This window comes from Xiphophorus hellerii, chromosome 6, assembly GCF_003331165.1.
Source record: "Xiphophorus hellerii strain 12219 chromosome 6, Xiphophorus_hellerii-4.1, whole genome shotgun sequence".
Taxonomy (NCBI): Eukaryota; Metazoa; Chordata; class Actinopteri; order Cyprinodontiformes; family Poeciliidae; genus Xiphophorus; species Xiphophorus hellerii.
The window spans coordinates 12,756,388-12,777,544 of record NC_045677.1 but is presented as its reverse complement, the minus strand read 5'-3'; the positions used below and the strand labels follow the sequence as shown (position 1 = coordinate 12,777,544).

At 41.8% G+C, this 21,157-nt stretch overlaps 1 protein-coding gene across 4 annotated transcripts; it reads left to right on the top strand.

The window, feature by feature from the left end:
- Window positions 1-397: 397 nt before the first annotated feature.
- cbarpa (CACN subunit beta associated regulatory protein a) lies at window positions 398-20,615 on the top strand. Of its 4 annotated transcripts, none has more exons than XM_032565031.1 (11): window positions 398-929; window positions 1,160-1,405; window positions 6,816-6,887; window positions 11,430-11,581; window positions 11,702-11,763; window positions 11,869-12,031; window positions 12,110-12,290; window positions 12,365-12,502; window positions 15,588-15,786; window positions 17,073-17,277; window positions 17,346-20,615. In XM_032565031.1, the coding sequence occupies exons 3-11, from the start codon at window positions 6,840-6,842 to the stop codon at window positions 19,192-19,194; spliced, it is 2,997 nt and encodes a 998-aa protein (XP_032420922.1). In that variant the 5' UTR covers window positions 398-929; window positions 1,160-1,405; window positions 6,816-6,839; the 3' UTR covers window positions 19,195-20,615. The 4 variants fall into 4 exon arrangements, with proteins under 4 accessions (XP_032420922.1, XP_032420921.1, XP_032420923.1 ...); XM_032565030.1 differs by having other exon boundaries at window positions 399-929; window positions 1,160-1,346; XM_032565032.1 differs by lacking the exon at window positions 1,160-1,405 and having other exon boundaries at window positions 399-929.
- Window positions 20,616-21,157: the final 542 nt, after the last annotated feature.

Below are 21,157 nucleotides of genomic sequence, written 5' to 3'. Positions count from 1 at the left end.
TAACTTCAAGAAAATGTGGTGTTACAAAAAATTAACTCAAATAGTTGCTCAGGATTTCAAGTGGATGATTAGTAAAAGCATAAATTATTTATTTTGTTTGGGTTTCTTTTTTTGTCAAAGATTATTTAAAAACAATGATATTCATTACTTCCACTTCACAACTCTTTGTAATGTGTTGTTGTTCTGTGAAAGGAAATCCTTGTGAAATTCACAGACGTTTGTGACTGCTGTGTGACAAAATGTCAAAGATTTTCAATATTTTTCCAAGGCATACATGTGAATGTGAAAGTGAAATCGCAACACAAAGTGTCCTTTTGGCCAAATTAGTTTAACACGAACATTGAAGAAAATGTAAATCATCCTACAAACAGACTTTTATTAGAGGGAGCAGCATAAATTAAAACACACTGTGTTGATCTACTATGAGGTGGACTGGATCTAATTCAGAAAACAAACCGAATTTTAGACTCCTTTCCACCGAAGAGGCAAAAGTGCAATGCTGCCACCAAGTGGCCAAGTGTGAAATTACACAAAGCTCTACCGCACCCGTCCGTCTGTCGGAGCATCTTATCTCCCAACACGGAGGCTGAGTGAAGCACAGCAAAGTAAAAAATAAAAATCCTGCAGATTGAATGTGGCAGTCTGAGCTTCATTAATGATGAAAATGGGATGAGAGACGCCATTCACGAAGCTGCTCAATGAGGACGGCTTTCCTCTGCCATCTCACATCATGACCGCCACCATCACCATCATCACCATCATCATCATCATCATCAGTGCTGGTCACGTGGCGCTTCGGGAGCGGGGGGTGGGTGTGTCTAATCGCGTGTGGTTTCATTCATAACTACAGTCGTTATTTGAAGCCCAGAATAAAGTATGCAGACGGGGCAGACTGGCTGTGGACCGCTTCACTCCGAGTCTACAACGAGGTGAGTCCCTGTGTTTGTTTGTTTTTTTTTTTACCCCTCCCTCTTACTTTACCCGGACCGGCTCTGGCTTTTTTTTTTTTTTTTCTTTCGCGGTCTCAACGTGGTTCTGTTTCAAATTATGTAAGACTCGGGCGACACAGCTGACCCGTGTTTATGTGAGCGGTGTCAGACGGCGGAATTTCCCTGCATGAGCCGGGGTCCACGTCGTGATGTATCCCACCTCCCCACAGGGCTGAGGGCGGGCGGTGCATTGACATGGGACAGCCCTGCTGATCGGGGGGTTTTCGGCGGAGAAGGGAAGATGCTTCTGCTGCTGATGGTGCTGATGCTGACCGCCGGCTGCAGCGCGTCCCTGTAGTCCAGCAGCTGCACGCAGACAGCGGAGGGAAGCTCCTGTGACACCTCCCGTTATAGACCGTAAGACGCAACACATCTGGAGCCCCTCAACACCCACTCTCACCTGAGGGTTTTATGCAGTAAAGTCTTCCCCCCCACGCACACACACGCCCACGCCCACCCCCACACTCCCCCTCCTCCTGCTTTCCTCCCGCTGATGGTATTTATAAAGACACAAACACCATCAGTGTGATTGAAGCGCTGGGAGCTAGAAAGTGTGTGTCTGAGCTCCAAACGCCCATCTGCCTGGATGATAAACCGGAGATGAAGTGACAATCTAACATGTTCTCAAATCCCAGATTATCATTTTTCAAAAACATAGAGTCAGTGTTGATATAGTTTTATTTATTTTTTTGAGCTTACTTCAAAACAAGTGCTGGCAGATAGGATGCGAAACTGTAAAGTCTAGAAATACAAGCATTGTTGTATTTTTGAGAATGTTGCTATAGTAATAATCAATAATTATATATGTTTTTTATATGTTGTTAGCCCTAAGAAAGGGCTAACAAGTTATAGATGAATTTGACTAAATCTTACTAGTGCACAACACATTTGAGTTGCAACAAAAGTCCGATGATTAACAGTTTGATGTTTTGGGGTCAAATCATTTAAAGCAAATTTTAAGTGAATTTGCTTTAATAAGGTGTGTCCTATGACTCGCCATGTTAGAGGGGGAGTTCATATCCATAGGGAATAAATCTTGTTTTGTTAAATTATCTTGCTATTTGCTGCTTCACCATGTTTGCTTGGAATTTTCTGTGTCAAACCAACCCAAAGTAGTGCAAAACTACAAATTGGAAATTATTTGACGAATAAAAACCTGAAAAGTGCAGCATGGATTTCAAGAACCACCTTTTGCTGCATTGAAAGGCTTTTTAAGTACGTTTCAGCGTTGCACATCGAGCAAAAGAGCTCAGGCTCGTCCAGCCTGGATGGGGAGCGTCTGTGAATATCATTTTTTCAAGTCTTCTAGATTGGATTTAGGCCTGAACTTTCACTAGGACCTTCACATACTGCAGGGGACTTCAACTCAAGTCCCAGAGGACTGGTGTCCTGCAACTTTAAGATGTGTTTTTGCTTCAACACCTGGGTCAAATAGTAAGGTTACCATGGTTCAGTGGGTTTTTTCTTTTAGTTTTATGCCTCAGATAAAAAAAACTTGGTATTACTTCAGCAAACCACCTTCTTGCAAATGTCTGCTGTGTCCATAAAGGTTTTTTTTATTGCTTTCTTCATACAGGGGCTTTCTTCTTGCCACATTGCAACTCTGGCCATAAAAAAACCCAAAATATATATGTTGTTTTAATACGTATAACCTCTGTGTGAATTGCTAAATTCAGAATTCACTTTTCATAATGTTTCACATTTTGTCTCAGGACACAAGCCTCAATGTATTTCTTGGAATTATATTTGACAGACTGAAACAAAATAATGTATAACTGGTGGTACTTTATTTATAAATGAAAATCTGAGAAGTGCGGCATGCATTTGTATTCTTCTCCCTTTACTGTTACTCCCTTAAATAAAATTCATAAAAACATGTAGTTTAATATAAACTTTGATATTTCCTAATTTAATTTAACCAATTAAATTATGAGGTCATCACATTTATGTTAAATTCCCTTTACTTCTCCACTCCATCTGACCTTTTAGTGTGATCACAAATTCAATCCAGTTCTTCTGAAAATCCACTTCAGATTTCAACCATTGCATCTGAAAAACATTTGAATATCAGGCTGCTCTATTCCTGTTAGGTGTGAATGAGAGAAAACTCTCAAAAGACACTCACAAATGTCAGGACAAGAATAACAAACGGGCTGTGATTATGAGTAAATCACCGGGGGAGATTATTTATCAGAGCAAGGATTCGCGGCCATGTGCAGCGTGTGAAGCGATGGTGTGTTGTTCAGAGCTGCGGCCTCGTCGTAGTTACCTCGAGCTGAGATATTACATAAAATATGAGTCTCCCTCACGGCGAGGGAATGTGCAGCCGGGTTATCAGCATGTGTGAGGAATGCAGTCCTGGATTGACGTTACACAAGGTGCATAGACGCCTTACTGCAGAAAAGTCCTTTTAACCTTAGAGATGGAGCCGGATGATCATAAGGCCAATCACACAAAATGGAGACATTACTCTAGTTCAAGATTCCGTTCATTGACTTCACACGCAGCCCGTAATGGATTTTAGAAAGATTTACGTGATTTGAACGGTTAAGAGTGATCCGTTCTGTCTCTGAACATCCTCTGCACTCACCACCAGTCCTCTTAGAAAATAAATGCTCATTTTTCTACCGTTTGGTCCATCTTCTTGGTAAATTTACAGGACAGACTTCCACAAAGTACATAATTGTGAAATGTTAGGCAAATTAAACATGGTTTAAAAAATATGTCACAAACAGAAGTTTGAAAATGTGACACCCATATCTTGAGTCAATACTTAGCACCACCATCTTTTGTTGCAATTACAGAAAGTCTGTAACGTTCTGTACACAAAGCCTACAGATCTAGGCTTTGCGTAATTTTTTTTTTGCAGAAATTTTTTACCCATGAGTCCTTGCAAAAAGGCTCAAATTGTGGAAGTTTGCATATCGAGAATCACTAAACATCAATTTTCAAGTCTTGCCACAGATTCTCCATTAAATTTTGGTCTGTTTGTTCCACTGTGGCCTTCACAGAACAGCTTCATTTATCCTGAGACTAAATGACAAACCAACAAGTCCTTTTAATTCATTAAGTCATTTCTGGAGGTAGTTTGTTGTAGTGGGTTATACTTAGAGGAGTTACAATAACTAAAAAGTTGAATACACAGGCACATTACAAGTTTTAAACTGTGTCTGTGCAACATTATGACAAACATTTTCATTCCACTTCACAGAAGTGCAGTACTTTGTGTTGGGTGTTTTCAGAAAGTCCAATATAAACACAGAAGTTTGGGACAAAAATGTGAACTGTGTGGAACATTTTAATAAAATTTGAGCTGACATTAAATGCAAAACCTTCAAACAGAGATAAATTGGGCAGCTGATGTCTCTGAATGATAAAGTACAGCCTGGGATGGGAACAATTAGAAAATCATTTCTGCAACTTTGGCAAAGAATTCGTTGCAGTCTGAGAAGGCATCGATTTAACACTCAGATCCAATTACAGAAAAACTCAATCAAAAACTTCACTTCTATGCAGTTTCATTTGTGTCTAATTGATCTTTTTACGCTTTTTTTTAGTCGTTTTCATTTAATCTTCAGCCTTAACACACCTGCCATGCCTGCCCACACCCCCCTCCCCACGCACATGCCTGCACACATGCCTACACACACACACACACCCCTCCTTGTTAATATCCACACACTCACACACATATCACTACTTAAAGGATACAAGACTGAATATCATAGCTGCTGCAGAAAAGATTCTTCAATAGAAACTTCAGCTAAAAAGCGCTAAAAAGGACAGAGTTGATGAGTTTGAATCTTTTCATTTTTCTTTGATGTGTTACAGTATGTACACTTTCTTGGTGCAAGTTTGAATCAACACCAAAGGAAGCGATTCTCTCCCTCAGGAGACAACACTTTGCAAAGCCAGCTCCTGCTCTCTGCAATGCTTGTGGGAAGCACAGTACCAAGGTTACCTACACTCATCATGCGCATGACTGTCAGATTAATTTTGGGCTTCAAATGATTCATTGGAGCCATGGGTTTTTTTTTCCAAACTCAACTGCAGTGAATTTGGGAAAAAGCAAAACAATTTGGCACCAAATTTATTGTGAATTTTCTCAAATCACCACAAAATCAGAATAATACACATAGGCACTAATATATGCATAAATTCCCATAACTATTTATTTTTTTATGTCTCTTATCAAGTTTCACCATGACCATTCACTACCTGACCTGCTCACATGACCTCTATTCTTGGCTGAATTTGTACAAGTATAAATTCAATGGTTTCCTGGTACAAAGCAGACCTCAGATCTGTCATTTTTACAGAGGTTGAGTCATGGACTTTGGAAAATGCATTCCAGACGCTTAATTTCAGCCTGGTTCATCTCTTCTAGAACCAATTTTAATGTGTTTTTGGATAATTGTTCTGTTGGAACTCATGATTGAACCATTAAGTTGTTGATTTAATGCAGGGGTGTCAAACTCAGTTTCATTTTGGGCCGTATCAAAAAGCTGAATGTTCTTAAAGGGCCGGTTGAGCCAGAATGTATCGATAAAACCCATAAAACTGTTAAAATATTAATTAATAAATAGATGTCCCTCTAGAATTTTACGATTGTTCTTGTGGGGGGGAGGGGGGGGGGGGGGGGGGGTAATCAAAATCACAGATTTTGTGGTGCTCATTTAGAAATATTTGTAAGGAATTTGTATGATATTTGTGCTAGTCCATGACTTTACATGTGACTTTTTATTCCTCGCTGTAACTATAACTTGACATCAAGTAAAGCTGAGGCAGCAGTCAATTAAGCCCAATCTGTTTGATTAATTCTGAATGTGATTTACAGTGAAGTGGAAGAAATTGGAAGCAGTTCTAGTGTTATTGTGCAGTTCTCTATGACATCTGGCAGAAAGTAGGCCCAAAGGCTTGAAAGCAGGCAATAAAACATGGATGCATGTTTTAGGAAGAGATCATTGAAAGAGTAAAAGCAAGTCTCTGTCATGCTGGTGTGTAGTAACCTTCATCGTTCTGTGTGTCAATTTCATGTTAAAAAATCGATTAAACAAACAACCAGCGAGTCCGGCACTCCAAACAAATGTCCAAAGAGGAAGAAGCAGCTGTTTTCTATGTTGTATTTGCATACACATCACAGTGACTTTTTCAGGAGAGGTCGCCTAAAAGTGACAGAAACTACTTCAGGGGTTTCAGATTAAAAAGGACAAGAGATGTCACCATCATCAACACATGTTTTTAACAAATTGAAGCCTGTAAGGGTGTAACAGTCAAGCGCCAAGCTTCAGTTTTGGATCCACATGTCAACATAGTGCCATGTAAGAAGCTGGGCAGTGTTAACTTTGCACAGTCCAGTTTTTAGTATGCACATTAGCAAAATTAGGCTGACCTCTCAGCTCTGACCTCTACAATTCCATCCTTGCTGTACACACACAGCTTAGCTGGTTGGTGGTTTGAGGAAAATTTAAAAAAAATTTTTGGACTGCAGCTTTAAAGGCCAAGTTTGACAGGAAGCCAGTTGTTCTAAATTATCAGAAGAATTTCTGCCAATAATGGTCAAAAGTAAATCCTAAATTACTCCACAAACTCCTTGGTAGACACAAAAAGTTTGCGGTATTTGCAGTTTAAGTGACATTTATCTAAACTTATGTAAACTTCTGACCAGCTTTGTAGCTCCACAGCTTAATCAAACTTTATCTCAGTGTATTTAGAAGTCCAGTTGCACAGTCTGTATTCTGTAAAGGATGGTATAACATTTATATAATCTGAACTGGATGTTTTAAAGTTGATCTGCGGCCTTGTCTTTCTCCGCTTCCTCCACAGGGCTCACTCACTCTGACCTGGACCATGAGCAATGATCTGCCTGTCCTGACAAGTCTGACAGAGAACTCCACTGTGAGTATGCTGCTCCAGCAACACATGCTGTCCGCACCTTCAGATGGTGCTGGATCTTGATGTTACGCTTGAAGAAACTCTCACGATGTTTTCTGAATCCCTGCTGGGTTTCTATCAGGGTGGGAACCACGGAGAAAGGCATGTTGGGGAAACAGTGTTCCAGGTGTCGGCTTCAATCTGCGGGTGCTGCGGGGGTGACGGGCAGATGGGGAGCTGATGGAAAACCAGAACTGAATATGGGTCTGGGTGGGTGAGAGAGAGAGAGAGGAGGAGTCTGAGCTGGTTGCTCTGATTGCTGGTCAGTTTGAGTTCTCAGTGGAGACGGAAAATCGACTTCCATGTTGCTCTGCACAGTGAGTCAGAAAGATGGCTTCGCTGCTCTGCCTGATTGATGGAGCTTTGCTTCCCGTTTGGCTGAGTTTGTAGAAACAGCAGGTTTCATTAAGTCACAGCTGCTCCGATACATGCACACTCTCTCCCCCCCCCCCCCCCCCACACACACACGCACACACACACAAATGTAATCATGGTTGTTTCAAACTCAAATATGCCTCATTCCTAGTTTCTTTACATTTTCCTTGAGCTTCTGCCAGAGACTACTGAGCCCCAAACCCATCATGAATCCAGTACATTCAATGTTTTGTGTTTTTTCAATTTGTTAAACCATCTAACAAAAGTCAGTGAAACATTTAAATAAAAGTATGAGAAAGATTTCTTTTATGACATAGCTATTCTCATCATTTAACATAAATAATCTAAATTAACCATTTCTTTAATGAATACTTTGCATTTTTCTTAAATAAATCCAAGTGTTCACCTTTTCCTGTTTTTCTTGTGACCTAATGTGCGATAATCTTCAAAACTCCCACTTGCCCATAGAGTCACAGTAATGATAAAAAAGTTAAAACAATATAAAGCGTGATAAACTAGAATTATAAAAGAGGTAAAAAAAAAAAAAAGTCCAATGCTCACTGTTTGAGAGCTTCAGTAAAAATGACTAATTGGTGTTTAAGTTAGACCAAGTCTCCATAACAATCATTTGATGCGTTCCACATTGTTATGTCGTAGTGAATGTCCTACTGTCACTAACATAAACATACTGAGATTGCTAAACTCTACTCTGGATTTTAATGGAGTGGTTTGGTCAGATTAGAGTAAGTTTCAGCAAACAGTCCAGGTTGGATTGGATTAAGGATAAATGATAAAGCAAAATTAATGCTCACTGTGAGGCATAGTGGAAGATCTGTGATGCTGTGGGCTTGTGTTTTCTTTCAAATGCCCTGAGAATCTTATTAAAGAGCATGACACCAGGGACTCTGTCATTATCATTGTTTCCTATAACAAGACATTAAAACAAGATGAACTTACCAATTAACTAGAAATCAGTCACCGTTAAGTCTATCCAGGTTATCCTTATATCAGTTAAGGAACAACTGGTATATATAAATATTGGTATATATTTTTTTGTGTAAAGAAGCGAAATTGGTTCGAATCTTTAAGCCACTTATCAAACCATATTCAGCTTCCAGCTTCTTCTCTTGCCTCATGGATGAGGGCTGCTGGATGTAAAACACTTTGTTTCATCTTTAACTTGGTTTAGGTTAACATGTTCTCACCTGAGGCTACTTGTTTAGGGGCATATTGAACAAAAAAAAATTTGTTTATGTGTGTCCACACTTACTGCCAGCCAGGTCTGCTTTCTGAAGGATAAAAAGGAAAGTTTTTTATTTCACCCTGACTTATATCCAGTGACTTGATGCTGTTAGACGGATCTTCTGGGTGTCTGATTGGTGGTTCTAGAGAACCACAACGCTCAGGACTGAAGGCAGACTTTCTCTTTCCCACCCATATTTTATTGTCTGAAATTACCCTTGGCTGAATTCAGATGGATCTATCGCCGGTCCTGCTTTATGTTGGAGTCATGATGATATGCACTAGAAACAAGATGTATACACTGTATCAGAAGACACATTATTTCTAACTGTCTGAATTAAATCAAACTAAACTTGAACTGTCGTCGTTCAAGTTTTTTATGTGTTGAGCCAGAATAATGAACAGTCATGGCCTGAAGAGCCACGCAGTGAGGAAGAGGCCATTTCAAATTAAGCATAAAAACTAAAGTGCAATTTACGGATGAACGCCGTAAACAAGAAGCTTAATTTTTGGAGACTTGTCCTCTGGTTTGATGAAAGTCCAACTGAAGCGTTTGGCCGTAATTGTTTCTGTTGGAGGGAAAAGAGAGACGCCTGCAAGCATGAAAACGTTCACAAATTACTGACTGGTACATTTCACAAATAGATGGCATCATGTGTCTTTTCACCAATAGTTTGTACATTTTTGGTTTCAACTGTCTGCGGAGAAACAGACATTTTCTCTCTTTGAAAGATGTTTGAAATGCAGCTGCGGTTAACACTATTATTATCCTGAAGTCGTTTTGCACTCCATGAGGAACTCCTGGGCTCTTCTCTCCCCTCTTGAGCCTCACGGGATAATTCTCTTTATACATCTTCATCCATTAGCCAAGATCAAACATTTCAATTGATTAATATTCTTTTCATGCGGTCAGAAAGAGTCCAATTATTCTCCTCTTTCCATTGAAACTGACATTCGGAGAAGAGCCAGGAAAGTCTTCAGTGGGGATTGCTCATGTGCGTCGGCATCCTCATCCTCCTCCTCCTCTTCTTCCTCCTCCGATTTCCATTTTTAGCCTGCAAAGGCCTCATTTCCCTCTCATTGAGAAGAGTTGGGAAATTGAATTAAGGGTCTTGCTGACGTTTCGATTAGCATCCCCAGCCCTGCTCAGCCGAGACTGAGTGTATTAATCAAAAGAGAGCAGTTGGTTGTCGGCGTGAGTGCGTGCGTGTGGGGGTGAGCGAACAGGCGGTGTGTATCTGGGTGTGTGTTTGCAGCGAGGAGGCAAGGACTTAAGAGTCTTCCAGTGCTGATTCCACTCATTAAATATTATGGTGCTTACAGCTGACAGTGTAACACCACAAAGAGAGTCCTCTCTTGCTCTTTAGAAAAAAAAAAGAAAGACAATCAATTACAGTCCAGGCAGAGTGAATTCTGCCACCATGTTCCCTTAACAAAACTCAGCAGTGGAAATTACCCACTCTGCCAGGCCTCTGCCTGGCTTTGCTGGTCAATGAATGAGTCTGAGCCTTTGGAGATGACGGGCAAATGCAAGGAGAGGAAATTAAATTCATGCGCCGCAACTCAAGCAATACCGCCACAGAGAAGATCAAAGTTTAAGTGATTACAATGATGTTTAGAGGGATATTTATAGATAAAAGATCAGATATTCAAATGAGAATCATGAGCTTCAATGTGTTGTACTGTCTCTGGGTATTTTATCTTCATCCTTCAGCCTGGATGTTGTTGGTTAAGAGTCCTTTGCATTTCATTTGAATGCACAGAAAAAGGAAAGTGTCCAGAAAAGGGAAAAAAGGAAAACCAGGGATCTGCCCCAACCCACGCACAGCTGGTAACAGGATTACACTGTGTAATTTGGTAAAATTTCTGCCCCGATGGAAACAAATGTATCTCACTCACCCTCTCGTGGGAGGCCAGCGACTCCAGCGTTCTGTGCAGCTCGCATTTAAACAGGATTTAATTATGTCCTTTTGACTTTATAGCACTGATTTGCCGGTAATGTTTTCTTTTTTTTTTTTTTCCGAATATGAAGTACGCTTGTGAGTGAATTCAAAAAGAATATCCACAACCATTTTGGCATTTTGTCACGTTAAAAAGACAAACTTCTACGTATTTTATTGCTTTAGACCTACACAATGTTCTGCATACTGTACTTGCAAAGTTTCAAATTTCAAAAAAGGTGGTATGCATTTTAATTGTATGGCATTCAACCTATTTTACTGTGATGCCCCAAATAGAATCCCCAGCAACCAGAAGTCGCCTGATTTTTCTATGAAGACGGTTTGTTAGAGAGCATTAGGGAAGCAGCAACATCATGAAGAACAAGGAAGAACAGCAGCAAGTTCAGGGAGAAAGTTGAGGAGAAGTTTAAAGCACCTTGCGGTTAGAAAATAATAGCCACAACAGCAAACGTACCAAGACATGTACGTCCATCCAGACTGACTGGTTGGACTGGAAGTCGCTTCCCAATCCAATTCCCACTGCGATACATGGTGGTGGTACCATCATGCTTTGGGATGATTTTCTTCAGCACGGGCATGGAAGCTGGTCAGAGTAGAAGAGAAGATAAATACAGGACAATCTTGAAAAAACAAAAATAATAGGGCAGCAACCCTAAACATAAAGTGAGAGGTACCGGAGTAAATTAGATGTAACGTCCTAGTCAAAGTCCAGTCCAGTGTTCAAAGCTCTCTACTGGAGAATCCTCACCAAAATGTCCTCTGTGTTTTGTTCTTCAGACTGGAACAGGAAACCACGATGCATATCAATACGCATTGTGTCATTTGCTGTTGCAGCCAATGTTTCTGAAATGAAATGTAAAACAGCCGAAAGCAACTGAGTCTGCAATTGTAACATATTTTTTCCCCCCTTTCTTCAATAATCGCTCAGCAACAGGATGTGCCCGTGTCGACCGGCCAGGCAGAGAACTACGTGCTGCTGCTGGTGCTACTGAGCGTCTTCGCCGGCGGGACGCTGGTCCTCCTGTCCCTGCTGCTGCTCTTCTGTCACCGCTGCTGCTTGGGTGGACGACGCTACTCCAGGTGGGTCCTGCCAGAACCAGGTCGGTGTGGACTGCAACTTTAGACATCCATAGCGTGACAGAGCACTAGTCCTTCTGTGTTTAAAAACACGGAGAGTAAAAAGTAATTTCCTCCCCGCAGAGCGAGCGATGACCCTGAGAAGACAAACACGACTTATGCTGAGGATTCTCAGCCCACGCAAGGTCAGAGCTGCGCTGTTTTGTTTTCCAGTTTCACGCATACTTTCTGGTTCGGTGTCGTCACAGACCTCTTTTGTTCCTCTTCATCGGCGCGTCCTTGTTGCTCAGAGATCACAATTCGTCTGGATGAATCAGATGCTCTCTCAGCGTCGAGTTGTCACAATGGAGAGTCGGACCGATTTGTTTCCACCGCCTCCACTGGCCGCAGAGTGTCCTTCAATGAATCTGCGCTGTATGAGCAGGAAAAAAACACTCAGGAAAAAGGACGCAGGTAACGTCCACTTGAGCAAACTTGGGTATTCCTCCCTCTTTGGTGGACAGAGATCAGATGCTTATGCCTTGACCTCAGGTACACTCTCACCGAAGGAGACTTCCATCACCTGAAAAAGGCCCGGCTGACCCACCTGCACCTGCCTCCCTCTCCGTGTGACCTGAAGATACTCACCATCATGGAGTGTGACTCCACGGAGAGCAGCACCATCAACATCAGCGAGACTTCAGCTCCCAAGATGCTCCTCAGCATCTACCAGGTAGCTGATCAACATCAGATCGGTAAGCTGCCACATTTCAGCTTCTGATGCAGTTTTCTGTCTCCTTTTTCCAGCCTGCTGAGAGAAGAGTCCCTGACTGGCTGGGACAGAGCCTGAGTGGGGGGCTGCCTGGAGATCCACACCACTCCACCGTCCTGGACCACAGAGACAGGCAGTCCTCATCTGTCCTCAAGTCCCAGCGCTCTCAGACAGTGAGTCTTTAACTTTAATTAACCTTGTTTCCTTTGAACGTGTAAGCATACTTTACTACTGTTCATCTTTTGTTTGCTTTTGTTGTTTGTATGTAACTTTGTTTACACCTGAGTAGGCCTGTCACGATAGCAAATTTTGCTGAGCGATTAATTGTCTCAAAAATTATTGCGATAAACGATAATATTGTTTGAAGACCTTTTTACACTGATTTAATGGAAATGACATAATAATCCATGCGATTTCCTGCCAAAGTTAGATACACTTTATTTTCAAAAGAACACTAAACACTGGAACTGATAAACAAAATAAACAAAACAACCAAAAACGAAAATAAAATGGTCTCCATTAACAAAAAACGCACTTGAAAAAAAAAAACTAAACAACATAAAGTAAAAGTGGAAATAAATACTGCATTCAACCAAAAGAGTGCAGATTATGAAGTCTGTATACTATGTTGCCCTTCAGTAATAATTAGATTTAAATAGAGAAAATGGGCACATCGACTACCTGATGCAATAGTTCACACTACATGATTTTTGCTCCTATTTTTCCCCTTACAACAATCTTAAAACGTTGGTCTTTCTAAGATTGTGTGGTGTGTTACGGTAGATCATCGTGGCCGCTCCGATCCAAATCAGGGGTTTTCACCGACTGGGATCTTAACGCAGCCTGTTGAATGTGACAGGCAGCCAATCAGAAAGCGCGGATTCTCCTCTGCACTTTCTGAGGGGAAATTACTGAGGGGAATCCCAAACAGCTGACACGACGCAACCCGAAGTCCAGCGGACATTGGAGATGATATGTGGAAACAACATTAATGTTTATTCAACATGCAAAGAATATAGAAATGACAAGAGGAGGAGTTGGAGCGAAATTGCTACCGCACCGGGTAACTTTTCAGCTGTTCTTCGTTAACGTGACGTAAATAGGTTATAATGATTTTCATTCAGTCAGGACTTTACGCTGACACTAGCCACATGCATTGCAGGTAGATTGTAGTAAAGCATTGATTAATGCCTGGTTTTAAAATTAGTTAACTGAACTTGTAGCCATTATTTTGTGCCCATTGTTGGACACCACATGGCAGGAACGAATCCCGATCGAACAGATATACCTAGAATTTCTGTCGGGTAATGTGTGATCTGTCAGGTTTTGAAAATGGGCCGACAATCGGCCGACAGCTCTAAGATCGTGTAGTGTGCGCTGGGCTTTACACTAAGGAAATGAGGAAGGGAGGAGTCAGTGGAGAGCACCGGAGTTGAGCCTTTTTTCATTCAGTGTCATTAACAGAAAGAGAAAAAGGCCGGAAGAGACGATAATGCCGATAATTAAAATGACGTCGATAGTTTTAATTTATCGTACGATTAATCGATTTATCGTTTATCGTGACAGGCCTACACCTGAGTGAAGTTGCCCCCCCCCCCCACCTTCCTCAAATCAGGCAACATTTTTGTTGAACGTTTGTGCAGCAATTTTTTTTGTTTGGCCACTATCATTTTAAAGATATTAGCAAATGTTTCTAGAGGTCATGAAAGGTCAACCAGCCCCTCCCCCCCCCACCTTCTTCAAATCAGACAAAATTGGTGCAAATCCACTCGACCACATTTGTGCTGGTTTGTGCAGCAAATGTTTTTGTTTGTGCTGCTTTGACTTTAAAAGTTCAATGATCAAACGGTTAACCAGCCTCCCACTTTTACTAAATCAAAATGACCTTTAAACTTTCATTAATAACTTTAATGCCAAATTTGATTGACACCAATTTTGTCTGATTTGAAGAAGGTGGGGGGGAGGGGGGACTGGTTGAAATTTCATTACCTCTGGAAACATTTCCTAATATCTTTAAAATGATAGCAGCACAAATGAAAATTTTTGCTGCACATACCAGCACAAATGTTGCACAAACATTTGACACCAATTTTGTCTGATTTGGAGAAGGTGGGGCGACCAACTTCACTCAGGTTTTGTTGACACATTTCAGCCTCCGATGCAGTTTTCCATCAGAGGAATACTCTTTATTACACTACATTCAATGAAGTCAAAATCTAAGCTAACCTTTCTGTTGTATATCAATATTTATAATGCAAGACAGAAAAGAAAAAGTGAACAGCAGAACTCCGAAAGCACACAGAGAACCCTTTCATTCTAAATCTCAAAAAAGCTAAAGATTGTTTTAAGATTTTCTCCATCAAAATTTTTATTATAAGATTTTAGATGCTGTGATGTGACTTAATATTGGGTAAACATGTATGAAACCCCCCAAATATCTATCAGCTGAAAGTGAAAAACGGGCCTTTTGTCATACCTCTGTCGTACGGCTGATGAAGGTCAAACTCAACATCACGTTTACTGTGAAATCTACAAAGAGAGACTGTGAAGCCATCACTCATCACTAAAGCATGCAAGGGAAACGTTCTTTATGATTTGTGGAGATTATAAACAAAAATATTAACAATTCTCACGCCTTATTTGCCACAGATGACAGGTTCACAAACCTTCTTGTGATTTTATCCCCTGAACTCCAAAAGTAAAAAAAAAAAATTAAGAGGGTTAATCTGCACATCATATCATATCTCTTTGAAGATGTTGCATTACATCCAATTTCTATCAATTGTGGTTTCAATTCTCATTTGGATCATTTTTCTCTTATGAAATATGATCTAATTAAGCTGCGAGAACACAGGGAACATTCTTTGTTACATAATGAGACATAAACCACAGCTGTACTTTACCAAACTTGATCTTGCTTCACTTATTTTGTCTGTACCAGGTCATTAGCTGCTATTTATCTGCTAATGTGTAACTTTTGTTTTCAAACTCAAAGCCAAGCTGGTCTGTACTGAACTTGGTTTATTTCTACAGTGCAAACAAATCCACTGATTTCCAACACAAAGTGAAACTCAGTCGCCTGCTAGAGGCTCAGAGCTGCTGCTGCATCAGTAATCGCTGCAGCTGAGTGACAACATGACAAATGCCGTCCCCTGAGGACTCTGGCTCTCATCGTCACCATCCATCTCAGCCGCATGTCCTTCCTTAATGCGTCTCCACCTCCCCTCCATCCTCCTCTGCCTTCATCTCTTCTGTCAGATGGAGGCCATCGGAGACAGGGGTGAGGCCGAGAGCGAGTGGGGGCCGAGGGGAGAGTCGGCTCAGGCCCCGGGTCCGACGTCTGTTCTGCACTTCCTCTCCAAACTGCGGCGACATGCCAGCCTGGAGGGGGCCGGGCCGTACTTCAGGAGGTGGAAGTTCGACACCAGCCATCGGGCCGCCAGTCTGGACGCCAAAGGTTTGTGCAGATTCATGGAAAAGCTACAAGTTTTCAGGAAATAAATATGTATTTTGTTTTTAAAAACTAAACTTTAAATTGGTTTCAACTGGTTTGAAAAGAAAGATGAGATGTATTCAGAACTATAGTACCACAAAATATTGTTGTTTATGCTTGTCTCAATGAAAATAAATACAAATACAAATTGTTAAATTAATAAATAAATGCATTTATTATCATTATGTTAATAATCAAATATATGAGCCGATAAATATGTGAAATTCATTCATTAAAAATTCATTAAATATCATGAGCATATGTAATTATAACAGTATTAAGTGATTTCATGGTTCCTGTGTAACACTGAACCATAAAATGATTTATTTGCCGCTGCGGCTCATCAGATCTGTCTGACTTCTGATTGGTTAATCTGCACAGGAAATTACAGCATCATCCAGTTCCACTATGTAATATATCACACACAGATTTCTATTTCTACCCATATTAGGACTTTGCATTGACTTTCGTTCATTGTAGTGAGTGAATTTATGCCTAATAAAAACACTTTACCTCTAAACCTGACCTCTAACCCTAAACAACAGAGTCCACCGTATTAGAACTGCGTTTTGGTCCCTATAAAGCCCATTGGTCTTCAGAAAGTTAGTAAATATGCCAGAAATGGCTCTAAGAAGAATAGATAAACAAATACATACGCACATTAAATCCATAAATTGTAAAACAGCTGCCTTTTGTTAAAAAAAAGAATCAAATTTATTTGATATGTAGACATTTAAGGTACAATTTCTTATTTAACTGTGCTACTTTACAACCTTGTACTTCATTTCTTTATATAATTACCTTGATATCTACAATTGATTTGTTTACTTAACTCATTTATGTATGTCATAATTTTTTATGTATTAATACATTTATTTTTTAATGTTCTTACTCCATTTCCAATTTCATTTCAGTTATGACAAGTGTAAGTAATAACTTTAATGTTATCGTAAGGTAAGGCAGAGAAGGAAATTTTATTTATATGGCACATTTTCAGCAACAAGGCAATTCAAAGCTATATATAGTATATATATAGCTTATATATAGTAGTATAATATAATATAATCAAAACAACAAAAGAAAAGCAAGAGAAAGTATAAAAAGTTTATAGAAAGGTAAAAGTATAGAGCTACATATTGGTTCCCCATGTTTCGTAAGAATAAGAAATGATTAACTATTAAGGGTTTCTCTGGATTGTGACACATTTGGCACTAGATGGAAATGTGAAGATGTGTCTGATTTGCTTCCAGGCTCCCCAAAGAGAAAGCCTTTTCAGAGACAGAGAGCAGCAAGTGAAACCACTGACCACACCGATGAAGACTCCTCTCCGCTCCGAGATGACGCCTTTGAGTCTTTCCCACATATTCCCATCCAGACCAGCGGCCTCCAGTCCCTCTCCGCTGAGACTCTGCCTCATCCTGAGACAGCTCCTACATCCTCTGTCTTCCTCAGGAGGTAATTCTCTCACATAACAATGATTTCAACAAAATCAGGTTCTGACTGCATGTTCCTCTCCTATGCAGGCTAAAGCTGGAGGCCATGGTGGAGGTAGGCGGCAGCACCAGCAGCAGCAAGAGAGCCGAACTTTGTCTCCCATCTGATCCCGCTCTGGGTCAGGTTGAGCCTGCCGTCAATGGAACCCGTGCGGAACAAGAAACGGTGTTTGGAGCAGCGATAAGAACCAAAGCAACAAGAAATGAGTCGGAGTCTGCGGAAGATGACGACCTGTTTGGTGCAGAGCAAGGACCGACCAGGCGGGACCGGTTTGAAGAGCTGTTGAGACAACCCGATGATGCAAAAACAGACGTTGGCACGGCTGGTGTGAGAAAAAAGAACGATGCAGGGACAGATGAGGGAGACGATGCGCCATTGGGAGCCGTGACCAGAAGAAGGACAGACTCAGGCTCGTCTCTGTCTTTCATGATCCGCCAAGAGAGCTCAGACGCACCCCCGTCCCTCTACAGAGACATCTGGAGCCTGAGAGCCTCTCTGGAGCAATATGCCTCTTCAGATCAGAGCAGCACCGATCGTGAGTCGGTCCGCAGTGACGCAGACAGCGTCTCGTCCTTTGGTGGCGCAGGAGCTCGCTCGGGCCTGGACACCGGCCTGTCACAAGACCTGGACGATGAGCCTGAAGGAGATGGTGAGGCAGAGGGCGGAACCAGAGGGGCGTCAGGGGGAGACGGGGAGATGGGGAATGGAGCTGGAGGAGAGGCGGAGGGAGGAAACAGGAAGTTGCTTCAAATGGACAGTGGTTATGCCTCCATTGAAGCGCCATCCAGAGCCCCTGAAGATATGAGGCTGTTTGGGACTCCTGGGGCCCCTCGGGGGAAGACTGCTTCTGAGAGGAGACTGTTTTTTACCAGCTCTGGGAGGAAAGGCTCAGTGTGTGAGAGCGTGGAGACCAAGTTGTTTCAGGAGGAGCTGGAGGACCAGATGACCCTCAGCGCAGACACAGAGGACAGACTAAAGCAGAAATCTCAGGGTGACGGTCTTTCTCACACCCTTCAAGAGCCATATCAGCTGCTGAAGTCCCTCCATCCTCAGAAGCCTCCAGAAACACAAACTCAGCTTATTTCTCCGCTGGTGAGCCCGACCCCACAGCCCCCGAGTCCTCATCGATCCCGTCTCCGTCGCCGTGACTACAGCATAGATGAGAAGACAGACGCACTCTTCAATGAGTTCCTTCGTCATGATCCGCGCTTCGACCAGCAGGACTCCCCGCTGCGCTCCAGGCACAGGTCCAGGGTTCACCTCCGGAAGCAGTGGCAGAGACACAAGCAATACAGCGACCCGGGTTCGGCCTCAGGGGGAAGGTACTCGCCGTCTCTAGAGAGACAGAGGTTCATCCCGCTCAGGAGGGGGGACAGCGCAGGGTACCCGCTGGACACCAGGTACCACAGCACCCTGTCGAGAATAGCGAGCGCTGCTGATGAAGAAGCCAGCGAGGTCGCGGCTTCTGAGGAGGCGGCAATGGAGAGAGCAGAAGATCCGGTAGGAGAAGGAGCTGCAGGGAGCCCGACCGACAGAACGTCCGACGGAACAGACCCAACAAGAAGCGTCTCCCCAGAGTTGGCTGGTGAGACTGATGGCTGCCAAGTGTCCACAAGCAAGGAGGCGGGAATCGCGAGCAGCTCTCTGTCAGCGCAAATGAGCCACATGGACCCCAGAGTGGACAACAGGAACAACAACAGCAGCCAGGCCATCCTGTCAGAGGTTTCCCTGCAGGCCCAGAACAGCCTAGCAGACAAGCTGGTGGCGTCGGTGGACGAGAGACTCTACAGTGGGCTGCGCCGTGCAGAGAAGGCCCGACAAGCAGGGTCAGAGGTCATCGTGACGCAAACTGCCTCACCGGGGTCCAATCCCACATAATTCCCTGCCGTTGTATTTATTATAAAACCACAATAAGTCAAACATCATGTGTCAGGCATCTCTAGCAGCATTAGCTTCCAACTCGTCCAGCCACATCTGAACTGCCACTGTGACGTCCCTCCGTCAGTAACCAGAGAACTCATGGCCGACCTTCAAAGATGTAGATGCATCTTTAGAAAACATTATTTTCTGACCTACCTGTGACTTTTCAGCATGCTACTACAAGTCCAACCTATGTGTCTGTGAATAATGTACAGTTTCAACCTCTATGAGCACTTTGATGGGATGAAAGCTACCGCTGGTGTTTGTCAGCCATTTCTCTCATGTCCCTTTCCTCCTCAAGGAGGACAACCTCATGTTTGTCTCAGCCGTCATGAGGTTGAATGGTCGTGTGAGAGCGGTCGATTCCACGAATAATGATACAGTGAACCGCAAATGTCCTCACAGCCCCTTGGCTTTTATACTCACAACCACAAAAATGTGTTTAGGTGGAATTTTACGACAGACACACATGCAGTAGTGCAAAATTGGATTTTCTCTTTTTTTTTAAATGAATGAAAACGCTGTAGAACCAGAGAGAACAAATGAGAATAGACATTTTCAAGTCCTGCCACGGAATCTCAATTGGATTTAGGTATGGACTTTGACTGGGCCATGAAGTTCTTGCTCTATGATTAGGGTTCTCTGACAGCTAAGGTGAGTGGTGTGCAACATTTTACATGTAGGCCAAATGGTTCAGTTTTAGATCATTTATTCATTTCATTTAACAATTAGGCAGTATTTTGTGTTGCATAAAATTTCAATAAACTATAATTTTGTGGTTGTAAAGTAAAAAAAAAAGAAAAGCGGTGTGAATAGATTTGCAAGGTACTGTATGAAGAACGATACCAAACATGTTTACAGCTACCCTCTCTTTCATTTACACTTTATCAGCCGGTCTCAAGATATCACTATAAAACCAGATGGAAAGCAGAAGATGCACTTCAATAAACTTAAAAAAACATGTGAGCGGTTTTGTATTTGCTCCTTATATTTAAGTTGTGTTTATATGTGTTAGTCATCAGTTCTTGTTATGTAGTACGGCTGAGGAGACGGCATTCAGGCGTGGGCTTTAGTGTATCTGGGACTCTTCAGAGGGAAGACTGACGGATGATGCTTGAAGTGAGTGACACAGAAGCCTCCGAGGCTTTTAAACAGATTGCTCACGGAGGATTTCAGGCTGTCATGCTGAATAATCAGAGGTGGCCTTGCCCTGTGCCCAGGAGAAAACGAAACGATTAACACACTGTGTACGTCCAAATAAAAACGTGGGAATAATCCTTTTTTTTCTCCCGAAAACAAATCTGCAGAGTCTGATAGTTTGTTTCTTTTGAGTACGATGGTACATAACCCTGCATAATCTCCCAAGAAATGCCAAAAAATCCCCCAACACATAATCAGAAATGTTTCACTGAAAAAATGTGGAACATAAGATGTGTGTTTATGGCTCGAAAGTGACTAGAAATTAATATTATTGGAAAGTTCGCAGTGATATTTATTAAGTAATGGTGCAAACCAAATGTCATTATTACTCAAGATGGAAAAAAGGCGAGAATTAATAATTAATTCTCTCAATTCACTCTGGCAGATGAGCAAATGCTTTTTTTGCATCTCAAAAATAAATTTAAGATGAAAGAATTATTTTATGGCCACTTTTATAGCCATTTTATGGCTTAAATTTGTTTCATTCTTTAAAACTGAATCAGTAAAAAAGAACTAAATCCTCAACATACATGACAGAAATGTCTTTTTTTTCCGAAACATTTGAAGGAACGAATACATCCAGCTAAATGTTACCCGATTTAGCTTTAGCTACAATCAGTGAGTGGATGCAGTTGGTGGGGGGCATAAACATTTATATGCATTAACATATCCACATATTTTCACCTTCTTGTTCTCATCCTTGGTATATTAGGGCACAGGT

Coding starts and splice junctions, on each gene's coding strand:
- cbarpa (XM_032565031.1), top strand. CDS start 6,840: ATGAGCAATGATCTGCCTGTCCTGACAAGTCTGACAGAGAACTCCACT. Junction 12,291..12,364: donor TGCTCCTCAGCATCTACCAG/GTAGCTGATCAA, acceptor TCCTTTTTCCAG/CCTGCTGAGAGAAGAGTCCC. Junction 15,787..17,072: donor CGCCAGTCTGGACGCCAAAG/GTTTGTGCAGAT, acceptor ATTTGCTTCCAG/GCTCCCCAAAGAGAAAGCCT.